Source organism: Peromyscus maniculatus, chromosome 17, assembly GCF_049852395.1.
Source record: "Peromyscus maniculatus bairdii isolate BWxNUB_F1_BW_parent chromosome 17, HU_Pman_BW_mat_3.1, whole genome shotgun sequence".
Classification (NCBI taxonomy): Eukaryota; Metazoa; Chordata; class Mammalia; order Rodentia; family Cricetidae; genus Peromyscus; species Peromyscus maniculatus.
Genome location: NC_134868.1, coordinates 54,774,030 through 54,799,634, shown reverse-complemented (window position 1 = coordinate 54,799,634; position 25,605 = coordinate 54,774,030). Strand labels below are relative to the sequence as shown.

At 40.8% G+C, this 25,605-nt stretch overlaps 1 protein-coding gene across 2 annotated transcripts in view; it reads right to left on the bottom strand.

The window, feature by feature from the left end:
* Csmd1 (CUB and Sushi multiple domains 1) overlaps positions 1-25,605 on the bottom strand; it is a 1,611,441-nt gene that overhangs the window by 139,922 nt on the left and 1,445,914 nt on the right. For both annotated transcript variants that reach the window (XM_042262873.2, XM_042262874.2), the window contains exons 37-38: positions 17,407-17,511; positions 1,089-1,207 (exon numbers count right to left, since the gene is read on the bottom strand). In XM_042262873.2, coding sequence (XP_042118807.2) covers positions 1,089-1,207; positions 17,407-17,511 — 224 coding nt within the window. The remainder of the gene's footprint in view (positions 1-1,088; positions 1,208-17,406; positions 17,512-25,605) is intronic.

The following is a 25,605-nucleotide window of genomic DNA, read 5'->3' as shown; positions in this document are numbered from 1 at the left end:
ACCAGGCAAGATCCGAGGACTGTGAGCTACAGTCTGGCTTTTGTGAAAGTAACTATATGTAGTTATTTGCATATATTAATTTTTTTAATACTGCGAACAGTTACACTTTCCACGTACTGAAGCATGCTGGGGATTTAATAGACATTTTCTCCAATCATAGAGCTCATAGCTCATGTCATGTGGTTTGTGGGGAATGATGTGAGTTCTTGTATTCTGATCTAGTATTTGCTAGGTGCTGTCCACTGGTACTTGATATAGATGCTTACCCAATACATGTAGAGAGATTAATTGCACACAGTGGAATTATTTCATTGCATATTATCCCACCTCTTCCTTGATCCTCACTCAATCTGTTTAATGAAGATGGGTGCAGAGCTTATCTCAGAGACACACCTTTAAGAAGACATCGAATTCAGTGCTACAATAAACGTGAGAAACTACTTCATGACTTGAATTGCATGAAGAGTACAAACATGAATAGGATCAGTTATGACTACTGCTTTCTATAACACATGGTTGGAACAGGAAACACAACAGAAAAAGCATTCATCTTGCTGTTTGTCCTTTTATAATGTGTTTATGGAAATGTCCACATGATTTTATTAAAAAAATACTTAAAAATTCATAGCAAAACTTGTCTATAACATTTCTTGAAAGTCATTGAATGGTTCTTTGTGGAGGGGATAAGCAGGGTATCTGGTAGTAATACACTGAGTGGAATCACGGGAAATACAAATGGGCTGGTGCTGATGATGCTCAGGGCATAGCAGCATCTCCCATCACTGGGAGCCAGGTGGGGGTTTATAGATACACTGATCCTGCCTCGTTCTGTAGTGTTTATGTGCATGACTATGGGAAGAACACCCAATTCTGAAATAAAATCATTGTGAAAAATACAACGGGGAGGTCTGTTGAGGTGCTTCAGCTGACTCTGGTGATGGTGGGTTGATAATCTGCAGCGATAGCTCTTTCACAACAAGCAGAACAAAGCGAACTGGCTGCCTGGACGTGACCTGGAGCCTGGACATGGGGTGTGAACACTAAAGACGACCGTGTTGAGCCTCCCTCACAACCCCAAGGGGGCCTACCTGCAAGGTGTACCCGGGCTCGCACTGGAAGGAGAGCACATCGTTCACCATATACCGGTCTCCTATCTTGATGCCATTGCTTGGGAGAACAGGTTCCTGGCACGCAGCCAGACCCACAGCTAGAAAGACACAAAGACAGAGGCTGGGGTCAGGGAATGCCAAAAACACTTCTGTCATCAACAGTGGAAGCTTTGCTTTCCATCGCTTCCCGTAGAGACAAGCACAGGGTTCTGCACTTCCTGCCGTTTGTCCGGAGGGCCTTACATAACCTTAAATCTAAGTCACAAGCTGATTTTTTACATAGTACCCTGATCCATTTCCATCCTGTAAGGGATCCAGGTTTTTCTTAGATAGAAAAAAAAAAAGGTCAGTTCCACATTTAGCTACATTTAGCACCCCAATTTCAATACAGATGCAACGGAGTAACCTTTTCCTGTTGCAGGAAAAGCCTGCAGTGGTGTTCTCTTATCATCTCTCGGGCCTTCTGAGGAGACTTTACAAGTCTGGAAATCTGGGAATTCCTACTCTCTAGGAAAAGATGTGCAAGAACACATTCATTCATTCATTCTCCCCATCCCCTGCAACACCCCCAGAAACAGGAACCTCGTGGATAGTCCAACCTTGGGTAAACAGGACCAATAATTACAGCCATAGAATTTTGTAATCTGGGTCTTTCCTTCGAATAGATTCCTTATGATTCTATTATAAGTATAAAAATATTATATAATAATAACATAATAATGAATATATTATAATATATAATTTAAGGACTATATATTCCTTATAATTCCCTTCATTCCAGGTACTCACCGATTGTAATAGAAATTTATCATATACTATTTGAATCCAGACCAAAATATCAGAACAATTAACTCTCTTATTTAATAGCCATAACATTCATAAAAGTGAAAAAAAGTACAAGAACGGTATTTCATAGAATAAAACATGCAATTTTTTTTTTCACCAAAAAGATTTGAGTGTTGTAAGATTGGTACATTCTAACAATGGATCTCTTGCAGGATAGATGATGGTAACTGTGTTAATTTAATTAAGACTCTGTTTTCACAGCCCAGAGCTGTCTATAGATGCAAGCTGGCTTCCATTCTTGCACTGTTCCATGGAAGAGAAGAGCTTCTCCAGGTGGTGAGTCTCCCTGTAATCGTGGACTTTTGATCATGTTCTGGAACTTGAGAGGAACACATTATGTCACAAAGGAAGGAGTCTTGGGTGGTGGGAGCACCAATTAATTTAGAGTCAAACAGCCTTGGTACAGCAGGGTCATTCCATCCTTGAGTTTCCCTGCATGGTGAGCTGTGGTGATATATTGTGTACCCTAATAAAATCTGCCTGAAGATTCAAGAACAGAACAAGCTACTAGATTAAACATAGAGGCCAGGCAGTGGTGGCACATACATACCTTTAATCCTAGCACTCGGGAGGCAGAGATCCATCTGGATCTCTGTGAGTTCAAAGCCACCCTGGACTACAGTTTCTCAGTCTAGGAGAGAAATAGAGCCAGGCAGTGGTGGTACACACTTCTTTTCTTTTCTTTTCTTTTCTTTTCTTTTCTTTTCTTTTCTTTTCTTTTCTTTTCTTTTCTTTTCTTTTCTTTTCTTTTCTTTCCTTTCCTTTCCTTTCCTTTCCTTTCCTCTCCTTTTCTATTTATTTATTTATTTATTTATTTATTTATTTATTTATTTATTTATTTATTTATTTATTTACTTATTTATTTATTTTGGCATACACTTCTAATCCCAGCACTTGAGATCTTGGGAAGCACACAGGCCTTTAATTCCAGCACTAAGAAGGAAGTAATGGCTGGGTGGAGAAAGGTATATAAGGCATAAGGAGGCAGGAACTGAAGGTTTTTCAGGATGAGGAGTCTTAGAGGTAAGATGTGGCAGTAGCTTGTTCCTTTCCCTGATCTGTCGGCATTTACCCCAATATCTGGCTTTGTATTTTTTATTGAAAGAGCATTTTAAATTTTAGCTACTGTGAGCATACCTGCTGACTGCCCCACGTGCAGAGCTACCCACTCTGTGCCAGCTATGCTGCCTCATCCCTTAGGGCTTCACGCACACAAAGACACAAATAATAACAAGGCAATGATGAGTTTGATGAATTTGAAAGGCAACTTCAATGGCAACACCTTTTTGCCTCCACCCAGGGCTTATTCACATGGGCGTAGGGCCTGGACCCCAACTCTAGACACAAAGCTCTTGGAAAGAGCAGACATTGTCAAAGGAAGTGCTGTACATGCTCAGCACAGCCACTGGGATGGATGCTCCCCGCTTCTAATCCCCCAGAGAGCTTTCCAGCTGATCCCACTCAAAAAACCTAAGAGAAGTCTTTGGCTGATCTAGCCATACCAGGAGATGGTGTAGCGTTTGCCCGTGGCTTCCACAAGGTGCTAGCATGTTCCCTCCTCTCTGTGAATCTGAGGCTGCAAGCCACGCATCCTAGACCATCCAGAGATCAGTGCCCCTTTCCTTCCTAGTGGGCATGTCCACCTGAGCCCCTGCTATTCAGTTTGGGCTGGTCCATGAACTTGTTAAAACACTCCACACCACAGCGTGCAGCCATTCCACACGAGAGAAGCAGTAGCTATGAGATATGTCACAAAAATTTCCCAAGTTAGATTTTTTTCCCTAAATAGCTGTTTTTAAGTATAAAACACAATTTGTGTTAAACTGCAATATGTTGTATTTCTAACACAGATTTTAAGCCATTTAAGGTTTTTCATAGAAGATAAAACTGCCAAATATAAAAAGACAATTACACAGGATATCACAGCTATATTTAAAATCCATACACTAAAGACTATTAGCAAGATCATTTTCTCTCTCTCTTCCTCTCTCCCCCCTCTTTCTCTTCCCCCCTCCTCTCTCTATGTGTATGTAGCTTCATTTTTAAAATTTCACTAAAATATAATAAAATATTATTGAAAAATACCTAATTAAAGTTTGGAACACTGTGAAGTATAATTTATGATCATTTGACAACAGCATCACTTTGGAACAATTCAGGTTTTCAAAAGATAGGGCCAAGAACTAAGTTTTCAATAGCAGAATGTTCAAGATCAAAAAGGAAAATTTACTGAGATTAAATTGGTAGATATTTATTGAGACTAAAATGGTAAGGAGTAATACCAGATATCAATAGCTGAATTGCCTCCCCTTCTGCATGCTGTATAATGTGTTTTTCCTTTTTAATGTATTTTTATTATATGTTGATTTATATGCAGTTATTGCATATTAATTGGGTTTCATTTTCTCATTCTTTAAATTCTATACTGTAATTGAATTCGTCCTTTGAAAAAGGTAATATTGATATCTGTCACCACAGGAAATGTAGCATGTGTTTTCTAATTAATAACAAAACACCAAGACATCATTTTAGTCAGAGAATAATATGGTGAAACTGAGAATGTTCCCCAAAGATATCATGGTATTTGAAATGCAGAAAGAAGCACCACCATGCTTTTCCTCCATCTCAGCACCTCCCATGCAGTTATGTATGTTAGAAACTAAGAATGTAAACACTCAGCATATGTAGGGGTGGTTTTCAGTTCTCTCATTTATCTGGATATTTTTAAAAATATATAATTAATAATCAAAATATGAAATAAAAGTGGTATGACAAGCATCAAGCAGGGTGGGATGCAGTGATGAGTCTAGGCCAACACGAGTATATCAGTCTACATCAGGTGAGGGAGGACACTCTTTACCAAAACTGTCTTGCACATTGAGTTGGGAGAGAACTATTTGCCTGAGGTGACTGGACTGTATCTCACATTAAGCTTTGAGTAGATGCATCCCAGGAGTGGCAGAAAGCCATACATATGAGTTTCTCATCATGACAAACATATGTCTAGGAAGCTCCAAAAACACAGAAAGGACAACCTACAGACTAGTTAAACGGGGCATGGTGTTGGAACATGCCTGGAAGTCCAGAACTCAGGAAGATGAAGCAGAGGTATTGAGTATTTGAGGCCACTAGGCTATATAATGGCACTCTGTCTCAAAAACAGATAAATACAATATAATTTTTTTTAAAAAGTTGATAAATTTAAATATAACAGATTGATAGGAAAGTTCTCCATGAGTGTTTCAGAGGCAGCAACAGCTAGGAAGAAGAGACTGGAAAATTATTTGCAAGATTACTTTGGCAGAGTTTCTATCCCTATCTAATCTTGGTATACTCTGAACTAACATACATGATGATGTGGAACACCTAATGAGGGATTTCACTGAAAGGTGGCCCATGCAGAGCCAGATTCCTTGATCTACTTGAAGACCAGATGAGGATTGTTCTCACAAATCTGAAGAACATGTGACTATTTGTATGTATGGGGGTGGCTAACACATTATGGTGTTTTATAATTTATTATCCATGAATATATTTTCTGTTCATTCTGATGTTAAAATGTGGACTTTGAAAATGTGCTAATACATAAAGTTTCAATTTGATTTAGAATGTAGGAAGGAACTTTTTTAACTCCCATGAATCTAGCCTGTAGAAGCAAAGACCATGAAACAAAGCCATTAAAAAGATAAGTGTCCTAATTTGACTAAAAGTAGAGTTTAATGGCTTGACCTACTGCTGATCATAAAGTGTGAATGTTGTGTGCCAGAGGTGAGCAGATAGCCCATCAGGTCTCCAGAGTACACTGTGACTGCTCAGAAACCAGCAGAAAAAATCCAGAGTGAGTTCACTTGAATCTCAGAAGTGAAAATTATGGACAACACATGACAGCTGCATGCTTTTAAATTAAACAGAGTAGAATTGTTGTGGATATTGCTCTGTATGCTGTGAATGTGTTGCTCTGATTGGCTAACAAATAAGATGCTGATTGGCCAGTAGCCAGGCAGGAAGTATAGGAAGGACAAAGAGAAAGGAGAATTTGGGAAACAGAAAGGCTGAGTCAGGAGTTGCCAGCCAGAAACAGAGGAAGCAAGATGTGAAAGCAGAACTGGGAAAAGGTACCAAGCCACGTGGCTAAACATAAATAAGAATTATGGGTTAATTTAAGTGTAAGATCTAGCTAGCAAGAAGCCTGAGCCATTAGGCCAAACAGTTTTAATTAATGAAAGCATCTGTGTGTTTATTTGGGTCTGAGTGGCTGTAGTCCTGAGCAGGAATGGAGAAAACTCCAGCTACATAGGATAACCAGAAACTCTGCAGAAGGTACACACCCAGATAACTTCAAAGGCTGTTTCTCAATTGAGCATTGCTCCCACTGCCAATGGTGTAGTCTGGAGTCTTCACAATTCACAAGTTAGTGTGAATATGTTACTCTGATTGAAGAGCTCAAAACAACAATAACTCTAATAACAAAAAAAAGTGGGAAGTAGATCTACATGGAGAGATTCAGAGTTGGAATATTTGACAGAGGGAATGCAAAGTACAATCTTCTAGTTTTATTCTGTTGCTGTGATAAAACCCTTAAACCAAAGGCAACTTAGAGAGAAAGTCAACTGTTTGGCTTATACTTCTAGATTACAGTTTGTCATTGAGGGGAATGAGGGTAAAGAACTAAAGCAGGAAATTGAAGCAGAAACCATGGAGAAGTTCATATGGGCTCATGCTTGCTAGCATTCTTGTAGAGTCCAGGACCACCTGCCCAGGGAATGGTACTGCCCACCATGGGCTGGGCTATCCAACACCAATGAACAACCAAGAAAATACCCATAGACTTGTCCACAGGACAATCTGACCCAGGCAATTCCTCCATAGAGGTTTTTCTCTCAGATGACCCTAAGCGATGTCAAATTGAGAATTAAAGCTAACTAGAACAGAAACATTTATGCATGCACACATCATTTCAATATGTGGGTAGATCATCATTACAATGTGTGGACACAAAAGGCTATCTTTGAATTTTGAAAAGAAAAAGAAAAAAAGAAAATATCAGCCGGGTGGTGGTAGTGCATGCATTTGATCCCAACACTCAGGAGGCAGAGCCAGGCAGATTTTTATGAGTTTGAGGCCAGCCTGGTCTACAGAGCAAGATCCAGGACAGGCACCAAAACTACACAGAGAAACCCTGTCTCAAAAAACCAAAAAAAAAAAAAAGAAAGAAAAAAAGACAATGTCAATGATGCTGTGCTGTAAATACAAATGGTCTCTGTTGACAGTGTTTCAACAAAGGGACTTTTAGCTTTATGAGGTGGTAACCAATGTGCATTGAGTAGGAACCACACTGTGAATTTTTCTTTTTGATCTTTTCCCAGAGCTGGTGATACAAGGTAAGACAATTTTTTGTAAAGCTGCACAGCCTCTAGCTGCTAGTAGATTAGAAGGATGGGCAACTGGTACTAGGTCAGAGGTATCGCAAGCATTTTAGATTGACAATACATCCAGTTGACAATAGCTCGTGGGATTTAACACTTTTGTAAAACGTAGAACCTCTATAATTAAAGAACAGTTCTTCTGTACAGTACAAGTAAATATGAATTCTAATTTACTAGTTGATTATAATTTTTTGAGGCAGTTTCAATAACTGGAACTCTCAATCCTCTTGTCTCAGCCTCCCAAATGCTAGGATGTCAGGTACACATTACCACAGCTGTTGAAAAATTCTTATCATTGAATCTATGTCAGCCTTGTACATCCTAAAACAGAAGTTTTGCTGATAATCAGTGATATCTCTACCTTAGTTAGGGTTTCTATTGCTGTAAAGAGACACCAGGGCCATGCCAACTCTTACAAGGGAAAACATTTAATTAAGGCCGACTTACAGGTTTAGAGGTTCAGCATTTTAATGACAGAGTAATCCTTCACAGATAGGCCATTTTCCACCTTATTCAACCCTGGGTTTCCAAGGTTTACCTGATCTCAGTACAGGTGTGGTTTGTGCAACACCACAAAAAACACAGCACTTGGGAAGCACTGGTTGGCCCAATAGCCTCCTCTGTGGAACCCTGGTTAGTGATTTACCCAGGCAATGTTTGTCTACACCCAAAGTCAAGCTGCAGTGAACAATGAGTCACCAAGCCCCATAGCACAGCCCTACTTTCATGTTGAATTTACAGTTGATGTTCCATCAACTTCCACAGTTTCAGACTAAGAATCAATGGAAACAATATAGTCTCCTCTTGTGCCTCCCCTTGTTCCTCCTCTTTCTTCTCCTCCTCTAGTTTCCTATGATCATGGGACAAATGTTTATCTTTCTAGCACTCACATTTTAACATCCAATGTGATTTAAAAGTGGGCCCTTTAGAAGGGGACTAGAGTTGGGTAAGAATGACATTGATCCTCACAATCAATGCTATTGTAGGAAGGAAATGCAGAGTAAGAGCCCTGCACAGAACCTATGAACCCAACCTGTGGGTCCTCATCAGGAGAAGACTCTACCAATGCCTTGACCTTGGATTTCCAGCTCCAGGGTTGTGAGAATTATACTTAGGCCGTCCGAGCTCCAGCCTGTGATGCTGTGTCACAGTGACCAACATTCGTGTAGACAATTAGCACACATCTGTCACGAAGCACACTACCTGGGGCAGGGTAGTCCACACTGGCCATTTAATAGGTGATAAATTTGGCCTAAAGAATCTCCGTCATTTCTTTTCCTGCTAGCTAATCCACTTCTGTGTTTTATGATTAAAGAGCCAATGTTAGGAAACCAGGTGTTCTTAAGTGGTAAACAATACTTTAACAAATGAACCAAAATAAACAACTTTGCAGCCGCAAAGACATACATCTGAACATGTCCCTACTTTATAGCAGGAAGGGAAGCATCCTACTTTCCTACTTTCCACAGGGCCACTAGGTGGGCGTGCTAGTTAAATTTGTCACACTTTTGCACGAAGGAGAAGACTGCTAAAAATCCAGCCTCGCCAGCTGTCTTTACCACGGAGCTATATCCATCACAAATTCCGGAATTGCTCCACTTAAGCTTACTAGAGCGACAGCTGGTTCAGAACAGTCAGACCATTAGACTCAGCTAGGGTTGTTAAATGTCAAACACCACATTTGAACTTTTCCTCAATTACACGAAAATAAATCTACCCACGTGTGCACTTACTGCAGTGTCAGGGATTCTGAACAAGAGGCTCAGGCTTTGTCTGAAACCACGGCCATAAAAAGTTTTTGTTGAGTGTGTTATATTAATAGAGGGAAAAAATCAAATACAATGTAGACATTTGAGAGATGGGCTTAATGTAAATAGAATGAAACTATATTCACAGGTCTTCTCCATCTATTTAAGTAAAAGTAAACAGCTATAAGACATTTAGATTTGACTGAAATTCCCACTACTCAGTAGACCCATTGGTCAGGCAGTGACACTGAGTGAAGTAAGGTAATTCATTAAAATAATATCTTCTTGCAAAAATCTATCCAGAATTCTAATACATTTATTTTGTTTTAGTGTCTTATGTCTGACATGCTTGATGCTTTTATTTATTAGCTCTTCAGTTAGCATATTGCATTAGTCACTTTTCAATTGCTGTGATAAAACACTGTGACCACAGCCACTAGTAGAAGGAAGGGTTTATTTGGATTTATGGTTTTGAAGGGGTCAGAGTCCATCACAATCACATAGGGAAGTCAAGCATGGCAGCAGGCAGACATGGCAGCCACAGCCGCCGCCACAGCAGCAGCAACTGAGAGCTCACATTTCCAGAGGCAAACAGGAAAAGGATCAAGCAGAGACAACAAACTGGAATGGCAAGAGTCTTTTTTTTTTAACAGCTTTTTTTTAAAACTTTATTTTATATGCATTGGTGTTTTGCCATGGGTGTCAGGTCCCCTGGAAGTGGAGTTACAGACAGTTGTGAGCTGTCATGTGGGTGCTGGGAATTGAACCCATGTCCTCTGGAAGAGCAGGCCATGCTCTTAACTACTGAGCCATCTCTCCAGCTCCAGCAAGAGTCTTTTGAACTTCAAAGCTCTCCCCTAGTGACATACCTCCTTCAGCAAGGACATGCCTCCTAAACCCTCCTGAAGAGCCACTTAGGGACTAAGTATGCTCAGGCCTGGGGACAGCTCATCAAAGCCACCACACAGAGTCATCAGAACCTTGCTAGATATTTCCAATGTGCCTGCTTATCTCCAGCCACCTGGGAAAGCTTCCCTGAGGCCAACACAGCTGTACACACTTGCCCTAAAGATGAGTTCCTGGCCCATGACTTATAGTGAGGCTTTGTACCCTCAAATTGTGATGCCGTGTATTTAAAACACAAATTTGACTGCTGTCTGTGCATGTGCAATATTTATTGTTTTAGAGAGTTGAGGAAACCTGATGCTAGCTTGTGCCTTCTTAGGATGTACGAGTATGGTGATGAATGACACTTGGATAAGAACAATATGTATAATAATATAGCACACTGGATTCTGATATTGCTCAAAATTTGATGAGCCTATTAAGGAAAGTTTCAATTCTTAACACAACTTCAAAACTTAGACTGTGCACATTCAAGACAAGCTTGTTCATTAAACAACTAAGAACTTGGTAGAAGAGTAATGAAATAGAACTATTGGATTTTAAAGCTACTCTGCAATTTGAATGGATGTTTATGAATATACCTAACTTTTCAATTAATTAATTTGTTCACTATTGCTTTTGAGACAGGGTCTTATATATCCCTGGTTGGCCTCAAATTTACTATGTAGCAAAAGAAGTTCTTGGACTCCTTCCTGGTCCTTCTCTTTACCTCCAACTGTGAGGGCCGGGATCACAAGTGTCAAATTACCCCCAGCTAACTGATGCTATTTGAATAATATGTTAGATCTGGGAGTAAGCAAAGTAGGAAGCTTAGACATCTGCTCTCTTTAAAGAAATCACCAAAGCATCAGACATGAACTGATTTCTCGTTTATGATATCCAGAATCAGAATAGAGGTCCTTGCAGCCCAGGCAATCATGAAGCTACCACACTTCAATTTGTGAGAAAATGTGTGGTGCTGGCCTACCAGACACCCCACCTCCCCAGGGCATCATCAGTGGAAGAAGATTTCAGATGCCTGGCTTCTTGTTGGGAAATAAAATAAAGGAACAAACATTAATGTTCTGACTTTTTTGGGGGGTGTCATCAATGTTCTGACTTCTGGGGTGTCTGCCTCAATGACTGGTTTCTGTTTTCCATGGATCTAAATGTGACAGGAACAGGCACGACATGGTAGACACTGGGAATATTAGCTACAAACATGGCTGGGCCAAGCACCAGAATGGACAGTGTCATAGAAAGACAGGAGAAAATCTGAGTGACAAGTAAAACACTTTTTTCACTATTTGCACAAGCACAGAGGATGTGTCCCAGAGGAGGTTCTAGAACTTTCCAGAACATCACACTGCCACACTTGGCTAGAATCTTCTCCATTGTAGATGGACTCAAGATCAGGGAGAAGTGGTTATTTTTAAAATTTTAAGGCCCAATCATGTATGACAGAGAAAGGAATGGCTGGTCCAAATATTAGTTACTAGACAAGCAATTTAAACGTTGTCACATGAACATTGATGACATGCCAGAGTATGTGAATGAAGAGTTACACATGATTAGGCAAGCAAAGGGTGGAGCAGACTAATTCCAGGACTGAAAAATAGAATAAATGATTGGAAAAGCTCACTGGAGGGACAGCATGAAAGGCTGGACTGAAGAGAAGGAAACACTGGGGAGTCTGAAAACAGAAACAATAAACTCATTGAGGCAGGAATAAAAAGAGAACACAGAAGGAAAAGTGACCAGAGTCTAAGACATAATTCAACATACAACACAATGATCCTAAACTTACATTAGGAAGGTTCCTGAAGGAAAACAGATGAGGAAAGGGGTGGGAATCTGGAGATGTAACAGCTGGCAGCTTCCTAAATATCAGAGAAATAAACACTTGCATTTAAGAAGCTCAGAGGCCCAAATTAAGGGAAATATATAATGGTCTGCACTGAGATAGCTCATAAGTCAACTATCCAAAAACTGAGAATCTCAAAAGTGGGCTCTGCTCTTCTCTCAGACTTAGAAGGTGTCAGTGGATTGATGCATTCAATATTGGGATAGGGAAAAAAAAGGACATGAAACAGGGAGGGGTTGTGTTCATTAATAAAATTCTCAAAGAATAAGTTTAAAAACTGAATCTTTTTCTTTTTGTTTTGAGAGATAGGCTTAATGTAAACAGAATGAAACTATATTCACAAGTCTTCTCCATCTATTTAAGTAAAAGCAAGTCACTATAAGACATTTAGATTTGACTGAAATTCCCACTACTCAGTAGACCCATTGTTCAGGTAGTGGCACTGAGTGAAGTAAGAGACGGATGCTGGTGCTCAACTCCCTTCCTTATTTTTATGCAGTAGAAGATTCTATCTCAAAGAATGATGTCATCAACAGTGAACAGTGTCATCTACCCACCTCGATTACTTCATTACCCTTGGTAAATTAAGTTTCAGCTACTCCATGCCTCCTGTGCACTAACAGGAGACCCACAGCAGTTCCTACATGTGTAAACCCCCAAACTCACTTGCATTTTAAAATAATTATGTGAAATTTCATTTAAAATAGAATATTAGGAACAAAATCTTACCAAAGTGGTCCCTTGATGTCTTTTGAAGCATTTATCACAACTGGACATCATTATACGATAATAACTTATATGAAAACAAACCAGCAATCAATGCCATTCACTGGGTTCTACAGATTTTTAAAAAAGAAGGTGTTGTCCCATGTGTCTGTTCATGTGTTTACTTTTATTTCAGCCTGAAATATACATCATTCTTCACCCCAGAAACTTGTTGTATGACTTCAAGATGCCTGACAGAGTCAGTAGCCATTGAAGAGGTTCAGGGACCTAAATGTGACAGAAATAGGGGTCATGTCTGTCCTGCCACTCTCCATGGAGCTGAAATAACAATGGCAGACAATGAATATGTGTGCACATAACAGGTGATGGAGGTGAGTGCGTACAATAAGGGGAAGAATGGGACGGCCAGGGTAGCCACCATCTCCCAGGAGAGGTGAGGCAAGAGCAGAGGAGAGAGGAGCAGATTTTATCCTGGAGCTGACAGATTCTGTAAGCAGTACTCAAGGTCCACCTAGCAAGAATGTAAGGAACTATGTCTGGCCAGCAGGTGACTGTCCACAGATGTTTCAGAGGAGGGCTCAGTTTCCTAAAATCTATCCTGCCCCTTTGTAACATGAATCTTAAAAGGTCTTATTAATAAAATCAAACCCAGAGCCAGGTATTGGGATGAATGCTGGAAGATCAGAGAAGCACAACAAACCATAGCTACCTCACCTCGCCAATTCCTCAGCTGACCCTGTTTCCTGAGACTGGAAGCCTCTGAGTCCTCATCCAAATGGACCTCAGCTGAACTGCTGCTAAAAGCTAAAAGCTTAACAGCTCTAGTTTCTGGTACTCACACCTTATATACCTTTCTACTTTCTGCCATCACTTCCTGGGATTAAAGATGTGAGTCACCATGTTTCCAATGTGGCTTTGAACTCACAGAGATCCAAATGGATCTCTGCCTTCAGAAAGCTAGGATTAAAAGTGTGTGTGCCACCATTTTCTGGCCTCTATATTTAGTGGCTGTTCTCTGACCCCATATAAGTTTTTTACAGTGCACAATATATTGGGGAACACAATATAAACATATACCTTGCTCTTTTCAAATCTGCTGAGACCTGAGATTCTCAAAGCCTAGTGCAGGACAATGTGGGAAACCCCAGTCCCTTTGCTCAGAAGAGCAGCTGTGGAACTGTTTTAGATGGTCCTTCTGCGTTGAACTGCATGGTTTTTAAATGTTCAAAGATCACAGGTAGGAACAAACTTTAAATTTTTCAGCAATCCTTTGTGCTGCATGTAACACATACAAAAAGTATCAGAAACCTGTGATTATCTAGTAGACCTCACATTCTTAGAAGCTTCTCTGAAATTCTCCGGGATGTGAGGAGAAGCCAGAATTTACATTACTTAAAAGATGCCAAGTCCCTCAATTCAGTTAAGATACAATGGGGGAGGCTTAATGATTGACTGAGATTCAGGAAAGCATTTCTGGTAGAGATAGAGGAAAACTAAAAGAAGGTTGTAGGGAAATTTTGGGTAGTGACAATTGTTACAGAAAACCTTATAAACCAGTGAATGATTAAATAGAGATAAACCTGTGAGAGGTGAGACGGGCAGGCATAAGGTCGGTTTACCACACTGTGAGCAGATGCTTATTGACAGACTCTCTGTGGGGAAGGGGTGCAGGATTCATCACTGGGGACACAAAGAGCTCTCTAATGTGCTGGCATACAGTGAGATTCTTGTCCAAGCTCCCATTTCTTGGGTACTTAATCAGGCCCACCAATGACATCGGGGTGCTCATGAGTATCACTAATATGAGACTGTCATTAAAGTATGCTTGTAATTTACATATACTTATAAGGGTTATTATAATCAGGGAGTTAACCCAGGTTGTCAATTTGTCAATATTCAATTATGATACCATCCTGCTAAAGGGCTTATTACTTTACTTCAAAAAGTTTAAGATCTTTTGCAAAATTTTAAGGCTTCCTTGGAAAGCATTCACTTAACTTTTTTGCCCTAGAGCAATTTAAGCCCTTTAAATTCCCAAGTATAGTTAAACACACACACATACACACACACACACCCAAAACCCCCAGCAATTTTAAAATATCTAAATCACAAATATCCCTTGACTGAGAACAATTTAGAAATCCCATCCATTTGAGCTGTAGAAATATGAAAAAGAAAACACCCCTTTTATTTTAACAATCAAAAGTTGAAGTATAAAACAAAAACTTTTCTGAATCCATAGCAACACTGAGGTACCTGGGTGACCTCATTTATGACAGACACACTGCCTCAAGGGGACAGGAGGGACAGACACTGTCTGCTACAGACACAGGAGAGGTAGAGCCTAGGGAAACAGGTTGGTTTCACCCAAGCAAAACTCTCAAGGCTGGGTCTGAGTCTCCATTGTCTCAGGGACAAAGACAGGAGGTCTGACCTTCCCACCACAGGCTGTCTTTGGTTGGGTAGCACAGAAGCCCCCAGTGCACCACTTTGGAGAAAAGTAGGCGCGAAGTGCCTTGTGGCTCCCAGATTCTTCACTCTTAGAAACTCAAGTCCTCAGAGATGCTGTATGTCCATGTGCATGTGCTCCCTAGGTTACACACACACAGATGCTCTGGATCACACATGTCAAACCGTGCACTCTTGGAACTACATGTGCCACCCCTTCAGGTGCAAGTGGTTTGGGTTTGAGAATTCTGTGGTGCCCCTTTGGATTAAGGAGGCCTGGCCTTCATTCACATAAACACTGAGGAGTCCTATCTGGAGGCAGGTATGTAGCAGGTACTGTGGTTCAGGTTTCAGTCTCAACAGGCATCTTGGTCCTCCTCACTTTAGACTTGGGCTTGTGTGCGGTGTGAACATTACTAAATAGGGACATCTGTGACATCCCTTCCCAGTGGCAGTTGGGGCTCCTGGCCTGTGGAGCTTAGTAAACAGTTTTCCTGGCAAGATGCTCGCTGTGCCTCTGCATACTTGGTCATCATTGTGGTGACAGGTTTTCTGCTTTTATTTTTTCACCTCAAAAATACAGCACTGCCTAAGAACAGACAGCAGCTCAAGAAGATTGCTTGGCATACGCTCTAGAAGCTGCTATCTTCTTTTAAACTTATGGATGCACATTTTACTAAAAACATGAATCTAGAGACTTTTACAGAGATTTGGAGACATATGTTTTAGAGTACATGCCTAAATATATCAATGTATTAAAATATTAGAGATAATTGGCAACTTAGGTCAATAGTCTTCAGAGTGGTAAGGCTAACTCAATGAATACTTTCAATTCCCATTTACAACAGGCAGGAAAAATTAGAGCAATGGGCTGAATTCCCTTTAGTGCACAAATGATGTGAGTTTTCAAAACAGCACTAGCCACAGACAGCAACCTAGAGTAGCCCAAGTTCAAATGTAACATCATGTTTGGTCCAATGAAAAGCAAACACATTACTCAATTACAGTCTTGGATTCTTGCACAAGGTCTTGGGTTCCTGAAGAGGCTGCATTTCCACAGGAGATGGAAGGAAATTAGTCTCTCTGTTAGAGACTCATACTGACTAAGAATATTGTGGGATGGAGACAATTATGCTAATAGAGCTACAGTACATGTGCAAAGTAGATAATTATCCCCAATAATCACAGGCTAATTGTGTTACCAATGTCTCCTTCCCCAAAAAGAGAAGGAAAAGCCAGAAACTGTAAGATAACTTCTCGAGGGCTAAGAACAGTGGTGAGTTCCAACAGGGCAAAAATATTAATGGATTGGTTAACACAGTCATGAATAAGGCTTGCAACTGCTATTTGTGAAATCTTCGCAGAATTTATCAAAGTAGCAGAATTTTCCAAAAGTATTGTACATAAATAACATTCACAGGATCATTTTACACTGTCACTAGAGTAGTCCTATTCACATAAATTGGAACATACTTGCATGCAAATGCCTGTAATAAGTGGGGAGGCTTAGGCAGACTATGAACGGGGCTTGTGGTTGGTGGCTGGTGATGAATATTTATCATCAGCTGGAATGTGGCCTTTTGAAAACACATGCATTACACTCCAGCAAACTGTTTATCTCAATTTTAAAAATCACTTATTGACGCTAACCCACGTATTTGCTCACTTGCAACCGCTTATTAGAGGAGATAATGCCAACATCAAACCATTTCAGAGCCTGAAAACACGTCCCAGATAAACCTCGCTTTCCCTGGAAAATTCACGCTTCACTTTTACGAGGTTTACCAACAGTATCCACCACTGCAGTGGGCTTGTGGATTTGACCTTTGTTGTCCCATTTATCAGACCATTAATGCAGCCACACATCTGCTTTTATAACAATTCACCTCCCTTCTGTGGTGTCTCTTTCCAATTAAAATGAATAACACATAAACATGGGCTCTGAAATGCCTGTTCTCACTAGTTCTTGTTTAAACACCTTTGAGAGTCTGTAAGGAAAGCCCCATGACATTATCTGCTGAGATGACCATACTCTATATTTTGGGATGTGACTGTGAGTGTCTTTTGTCACACATAAAGTCAGTCATGTTACAAATGGCTGGCTGTGTTTCCTAAGGCGAGAGCCTGAAAGCACAGCCAGTTCATCTCATTATTCCACATACTAACTTCTGCATTTGCTCAATAGTCTGTAGTTTGTAGAGAACACGCTTCATGCAGACTATGCTTAGTAAAATTTTATATGTAAGTATTAGATGAGCTTCCCAACAGCAACATTTCATTGTTTAACACATGCAGGTTTGGTTCCTTTGGGGAGGATGCTCCCGGAGCCAGACAGGAGCGACAGTTTATCTTACTTTTGTATTCCAGGTGAAAGCCAGCAGCGGCAACACTGATGTCTGACTGGAAGTGCAGGCAGAGCTGGTTAGAAGTGCTGTTCAGCAGCGCGGGCACTGTGGTACCTGTACGGGGGAGAGGAGCAGCTTTAACGTGAAACAAGCAGGCATTCTACACGCGGAACATGGAAGACTGTATCCCAGGCTTCCAAGTGCCTAGAGCTCGTCTGATCATCCGTGTTTAATCCGAGTGCTGGAGCTGATCATTGCTTGCCCACTTGTTCCATTTTGCAAGACACCTTTGAGTGGCAGTTCTCAACTTGTAGGATGCAACCATCAGAAAAGACATAGGAACCAAGATACCTCTCCCGTAGCAAAACTACAGTTATAAAGTAACAACCAAAATAAATTTATGTTTGGGGGTTCCTAAGATCATCAGAAATATGTGTTTTCTAATGGTCGCCACCCACAGGTTGGGAACCGCTGCCTTAGAGGTCCTTGGACCTGTTGCCACTTCCTCCAGATTGCACCCAGTCAATCCCCTTACCTTCAGTCTGGCCTAAATTACCTACAGCCATCAGTCTGTCTCCAAACACTTGCCTCTCTCTATGCATTTATTTTACATACCCCCAGGCTAGATAAATCCCATACGTTACATTGTTTAGTAAAACCTAAATCAACTTTGGAGAATGTGAGTAATGAATTCTATAGCACTGGGAAGGACTATCGTTAGTATTGGGATTACCTCAGGCTAGAAAGGAGTCTTAAGCTGTGGGGCTCTTATCTCTCAGCAGCACATGTATTCCTCTCCAAGCTCCTTAGGACTGTGAGGTCCAGTAATTTAAACAGTTAATATACCTCTTCCTGGTACCACCCTCAACTCCTTGGCTCCAAACTTAGCCTCTGCTGGTACACTAAGCCAGCATTATTTTTATAGAGATCTTCCACTAGTTTTATTTTTTCTGTGAAAGTCATGTCAGGAAGCTCCCTAGCCTTCCTGCCGATCTGCCCTCATCCCTTTCCACACTGAGACCCACCCCGGCATCTCTGGTTTTAGAAGCTGAGGGTTTGGAAGACAAAGGCTAAGAGATTTACAGGGGCCAGGACACCTGCTGGTTCTAGACCTGGCTGTCTCCTGTGGGAAGGTTGGGAAAGACATGAATGAATGAGATAGTTGGTATTTGGGATATACCCTTGGGCAAGCTCCCATGAGCTTCTGATAATGCTAATCTGAGAGTAGAATAAAACCTTCATGCTAATCTTGGACTGCCATCTGGAATCTATCATTGGGCTCCCAGAAATTCACCAATCATTTGAACATGTGTTTTATCTAATAATGTTCATTTATTGGCCAAATGGGACCAAAATTATATTATTTAAAGTGTTCTAGAAGGGGAATAGTAAGAAAAGGGGTCAAGAAAAGAGAAACCTGTATCCATTTTGTGTGTGTGTGTGTGTGTGTGTGTGTGTGTGTGTGTGTGTGTGTGTGTGTTAGACTACAGGAAGTTAGGTCACCTCTTTGAGATGGGGTCTGTGCCTCAATCATTTTTCCCTGGAAGACAAAAGGAGTTGAATTCAAGAGGTGGAAGTTCTTTAGGATAAACCAATAGTAAAAATCCACAATAAGACCACTAAGGGACGTGTGAGGAAACGTCTCTTGCAGAATGCTTGCCGAGTCAGCCCTTTGCTGCTTGACTCTGAATTTATAGATGGATAGACAGACAGATGACGAATCTAAAAAGATGGATAAATGATAGTTGTTTAACACTGACTAGCTGTGGGAGAATTGTCTGTTGGTATGTCCTCTTTGGGTAACACATTTTCCTGGTTCATCTTCAGCAAAGGAAAGTGTTGGTCATAGAACTCCAGTAGAGTAGGTACCCCAAGGCCTCAGAGAGGGACAGAAATGTCAGAGAACCATGGAGGTGGAGGGTGTTAACTACTTTGCTTATTGTTCAGTCTCAGACTGCTTCTAAAATCCATAAAAGAAAACATTGGCTAAAAGGATGCACTGTGACTTATTTCATGGAATTCTCATGATGTTTGTCATCTCTTGTCTTGCATACTTGTCTGGCTGGCACATGAAGAGGAATGATGTTTTCTGTGGATCTAACAGCTTCATTTGGGGGAAAATCTCATGGTGTCTGTTGATAGTGTCTGCTTAAATAATGACCGATCCTACAATGAAACACTCTTCTTTGCTTTCTACATGTTCTTGTTGCATTTCTGTTACTGTGATAAAATACCCTGATAAGAGACAATGAAGGCCAGGAAGGGTTTATGGGGCTTATATGTCCAGGATACAGCCCATCATTTTGAGGAAGTTAACATAGGTATTCAATGTATCATGTTCATAGTCAAGAAAGGAAAGAAAAACAAAACAAATAAACAAAAAATCATGGATCTTTGCTTGCTTCTGCTTTCTCTAATCTTACATAGGTTAGGGGCTGGCCAGTGAAATGGTGCTGCCCAAATCAATTACCACCCCAAGACAATGTCCAACAGTCATACCCATAGGCCAATGTGATCTAAACACTTCATTAAGGCTACTCTAGGTGATTCTAGGTTGTGGTAAAACTAACCAGCACAGCACCACAGATCTCCTACAAACAATGGAGAATCCACAATTTCTCATTTGCTACTGGAATCATACCAGACTGCTGTGTTAATGGTGACATATCTTTTTTTCTTCTCCCAAACTTAAACATCGGAATTCACTTTGCACAGCCTGGGTGTCCTATATCCATCTTACCTGAGTTATCTCAGAGTTCTTAGCTCCCAGCTTAGTAACTTACACATAAGCATTGTTTGATTTTTCAATTGTACAATAGACTCAGGAAAGCCACTTCTAGCTCAGGCTCTGGGACTGGTTAACTCCGTCTCCCCATGTCACCTACAAAAGCTTGAGTGCATTCTGATTCTACAACATCAAGATCATGGTAAGTCTTTTACTCAGATAAGCTAATGAGTTATGCATATGACACTGGTTTGTGAATTCCCATGCCTTTTTCAGATGAAAAATTATGCCTCTTAGTATGTTAGTCATGAAATCTAACAACTGTCTGTCCTATGCTTCAGGGGGGCTACATATGGTGGGCCCCTCATCACCAAGCCACTTCTGAACAGAGAGGGTCTGTCCTGCACCTGCCATTCACTGGAGTTAACTTCAGGACTTCTCAGGGTAGTCTAATATCAGGGGCTTATCCTCTCTATGCAAAATGCAACCAAGAGGGTTTTTTTTAATGTTGCCATAGGCAGAATATTTCTGATCACATTGTTTTACTGTGACCCAGATAGAATGACACATAACAAAGGAAGCTGCAAAATTTTATTATTGTCCCTGCAGAGTCTACTCTCAGTATACTGATATTTGCTTTCCTTTAATACTAACTGGCAGATACAAGTCGGCATGAATTCTGCTCTATTTTACTCATTTATAATTTATAACCTGCCTGCTTCCAAAAGTGATTTTTCAATGGCTTACTAAAAAAGATCTACATACATATTCCTACCCAAGCAGAAATGAAAAAAACCAAAGCACTGAATTTATTAAAGATGTCAATCATTTTGTTTTGAAATATGTACTTCTTATGACATCTCATTCCTATTTATTTTTATCCAATAATTAAAATATTTTAGAATCTGCTTTATAAATACTTTAAAGGATCGCAGGAACAAAATCCTTAAATGTTAATTGTGTTCTTAAAAAAAATCCAAACTTTGGTCTGATATAGCATTTTTCTCCATATAACTTACATTTTTTAATTGAGAATTTTATACATGTCCACAATGATAAAGGATTATATCCAATTTAAAAGTTATTCTCCTAAGAGAGCTGATGTGATTTCTAGCTGAATAGAAAATTTGTTGTAGTTTAAAGATGCTCTACTGTATCAGCTATCATTCTAGACATATGACACAGTCGTTCCTGTGTCCACAGTGCATATTCATGTAGATGTCATAGCAGTCTTAACCTCTATGGTCCCTGAACACACCGCATGACTAGTGAGTAAACCACAGAGCTTCTTCTCAAAATCTGGAGAACAGAGATACCACAGCACAATGAGTTCCGGGCTTCAGGTGAGTGTCAACCCTCTTCCAGCAAGGGCTCCGACAGCAAAGCTCAGAAGCCATTATCACAAACAGCATTGAGGCTGCAAGTCCTTTGCCCTTGGTTTTCGTCTTTCTTTCTTGAAATTTTAGGGAAAAAAAAAGTAAAAACAAGCTAGGTTTCGTGGACTACCTTTGGACTTTCATTCAATACTATTCACTCTTCAGGCTTTGGATCTGGGGTAAGAATAGTGGTGCGATCCTGCACTCCTCCTGGTTCAGCTTGGCTGCTGGCTGTTTTGTGTGGCAGTTGGGCACTGGTGGCACAGGCTTGCGAGAGCTGGTGGCAGTACCTTGGCGGCATGTGATGGCCAGCCTTGGTAGAACATGTGCAGAGTAGCACTGGCCACACAGCAGTTAGCCAAGCTTCAACTTGTTTTTCTCAGAGCAGGCTCTGAGGTTGCCAATGCACATTCCCATCCTAGTTGAGGCTCTAGCACTCCGAAGGGAGGTCTGACAGGCCCCACTCTGCTGTTTTGCTACTTTGTAGTGAGTATGTATTTGTGGGGTGACATGGAGACATAGATGTCCCAGTCTCACACATACTTTGTCTATCAGCTCAGCATATGAGACTGCATATCTGTTATTTTTAAATTATTATTAACATCATCATCATCATTATCATCATCATTATTATACCAAGAATGCCCTTTTTATTCATCATACTTTTCCATGTATCAGTCAGGATCTACAGTGTGGGGGAGCTATTCATTCATCTAATTAGAACTTTGAATTTCATAAACATCAATTTCATTCATTATATACAAAGTGCTTGATCATATGTTGTATATGCATGCATGTTATATACAATACACATACACATCGTGTATTGTATACATATTATGTACATTATTTGTAACATATACATTCTACATATATCCCAGCCTTGCAATCAATAATCCTCCTAGAAATGTGCTTCCTTCCAGGTAGTGGTTTTCAACCTTCCTAGCTCTGTGATCCTTTAATACAGTTCTTCATGTTATAGTGACCCCCCAACCATAAAATTATTTTTGTTGCTACTTCATAGCTGTAATTTTGCTACTGTTGTGAGTTGTAATGTAAATATCTGTGTTTTCTGATGGCTGGTCTCAGGCAACCTCTGTAAAAGTGTTGTTCAACCCCCCCAAAGGGGTCATGACACACAGGTTGAGAAACACTGCTTTAAGGTTGAGAATGGGATTTAGCCTGGTAATGCTCAGGGTGGTTAAAAGACAGAGGTTGTAACTTAGGTGCATTTGTTGCTATTGGGCTATTACCAATCAACTTCTCTGGCAATATGGAGGGAGGGGATGCAGAATACACACCCATGTTTCTGAGTCAAATCCAGCACACCAGGTGCCCATGGCCTTCAAATTTTCAGTGATGGAGCAGCTGTGTTCTCAAAAATGGAGAAGACTCATTCTCTCCCCCTCAGTGCATTTCTGAACTCAGTTCCTAACCCTGAAATTTTACTGGGTATCTCTTTAGTTCCCAACCTTACATCTGTCACCTGTTCTCCTTGCTTGGGCTCAAACAGTGTCAAAAAAAAATCCACTCTGAAAACATATAGGAAGAGGGAAACTGACCCAGTATGAAATTTCAAAACCCATTTTACCCTTGAAAAAAAAAACACAAAGAACTCCAACAGGGAGATTTTGCTGCCTTTAGAAACCCTCCATGTTCCCAGCATGACATGTTTGACCAAACACAGACCCACTGCCAGAGTAAAAGTCCTGCCTTTTAAATTTGGCCAGAGACTACACTACCCTCGAGAAGATGCCAGGCTTCTGACTACCTGTGTGAACACTTGCTGGCCCAGGCCACTGTCAGCCTGGCTGTTAGCGTTGTTCACTGTCAGACATGGGGGCTCACACACTATGGGGTGTATGCAGAGAGAGAAAATGAAAAGACAGCAAGAGAATTGTAAATATGAACTCAAGGTGATTTAACCATATAATGTGAAGTGAAAAAAAAAAGGGTATACCTGGGATATCCAGTCTCAAACAGAAGACAGGGGGAAGACAGACAGAGCCTGTCTAGTCTATTCAAGGATGACGGAATAAGAAGAGTTGATACCTCAGTTTAAAAGACCTGACTTTCACAAGTCATCCTCTCATCAGATGCCCAAGTCTGTCAAAGTGAGAGCCCAATCCATCACAAGGAGAGTTCCCCTCCCTTTGGGAACTAGTGAGTAAAACAAGTTACCTGAGCTTCCAAACGCGGCTGCGTGGTAGTGGCACTGAGTGTACCTCCTTCCCTTGCATATTGGGAACCACACACAACACTGTGTTGCACATAGGGCACATACTCAAGAGCTTTCTTGATTATTGTTTTTAATTATTCATGCAAGTGGATGCTTGATGTTTATAAGATGGGCCTAAAATATCCCAGGTTTGTGGGCATACACTGGCCCATGCATCCCTTGGGGGATGCGTAGGTGGTAGTGATCTCTGTCTGCTGCCATGAGTCTGGTGAGCAGTTGGTTGTAGCATGTAAATGCTTTAGAAAACTGCAAGTCACACTTGTGGCAAGCATCCCCAGGATGTCCTAAGATGCAGCCACTCCTGAAAGCGAACCCTGCACAATGTTCTGTACATATTGGCGTCCATAGCGGTATATGCTTTAATGAAATAATGGATAATATAATATAAAGGTGCTGTATTTAAATGAATGTAGAGGGTTTTTGTTAATCGTTATTAATTGCTTAGAAAAACTATTACAGCCAGGTGGTGGTGGTGCATACCTGTAATCCCAGCACTTGGGAGGCAGAGGCAGGTGGATCTCTGTGAGTTCAAGGCCAGCCTGGTCTATAGAGCTACTCCAGGACAGGCTCCAAAGCTACAGAGAAACCCTGTCTCGGAAAAAAAAAAAAAAAAAGAAAAAGAAAAACTATTATATAAAGCAAGCTTGTTCCATGTCATGAGGGTTATTTTAATTAGACTTGTGTCTTCCAGAATACTTTTTTAAATTTGATAGTATTTGAGACTTGTTTGCTTAGTTTAATTTAGTGTGTGTTCAATACGGTGTCTGTGCCAGGTGCCTTCCTTTATCACCCATCGCATTGTCTCTCACTGAACCTCGAGCTCACTGATTCAGCCCCACTGGCTACCAATGAATTTCAGATACCCTGTTGCCATCTTCCTGGCAATGGGATTGTAGGTGGGCATAGCCACAGTGGCTTCTTACATTGGTTTGAGACTAGAGACTGAATTCAGTCCCTCATGCTTACAGGGCAAGTATTTTACCAACCGAGGCACCTCCCCAACCCCAAATTTACTTTAGTTTGATATTCATCGTTGAAAACGTTTGCCAATTTTCATTTCCCACAATTTAATTTGAAAGCGGCAAGCTGCATCTGGCTGCAATGAACTCCAAATGGCCCAGTTATTTTTACGAGAGGGATTTCTTGATGTAAGCCCAGAGACCTGGTTCGTTAAGATCCCTATTTACATTTTAGGAAAGAAAGAATATAAGCTGAGTTTCAGCTAGGACCTCAGGGATGCTTCAAGTTTAGATGACTGCATCATCCCCCTGTCTCAAAGCAGTTGCTTCAGCCAGCATGTATCAGAAGATACTGTAACCAACATCAAGTATATAAGAAAAGGGGAAAAGCTTACAAGACACATGCTTGTCTTTTCACCTGGGTTTTCTCGGTATTTGATTGTCTCAATATTTTTTCATTCCTTATATATCTGAAAACTTAGAAATAGAAAAGTCATAGTTTAAATTCAGATCATATGGTTGGTAGACAGCGGTGCCACATAGCCAGGCTACCTCTGAGCCCTGGGCATCTTCCAGTTCACTGAATATTCTGGTCATTCATGGAAGGGTTGATGGACCACTGACTTTGGGGTAACCACAGTTAGGATTATGCTATGGAAAGTCTGGATGAGGCTGGCCACACTGGGGATATCAATCAAGCAGCTAAGGGTTGGAGCTTGACCCATGAGACACCAGCCCCACTTCCAGTGGTCTGAGATAAAAAGGGCAAGATATTAACTTCTGTTTTGCAGCCAACAATACAGTCAGTCATGACTATGTAACAAAAATGTCCTGAAAATCTGGACGCCACAGCTCAGGTGAGCATCACAGGTGGGTAGCACACATCAGTATGCCTAGAAGGTAACACAT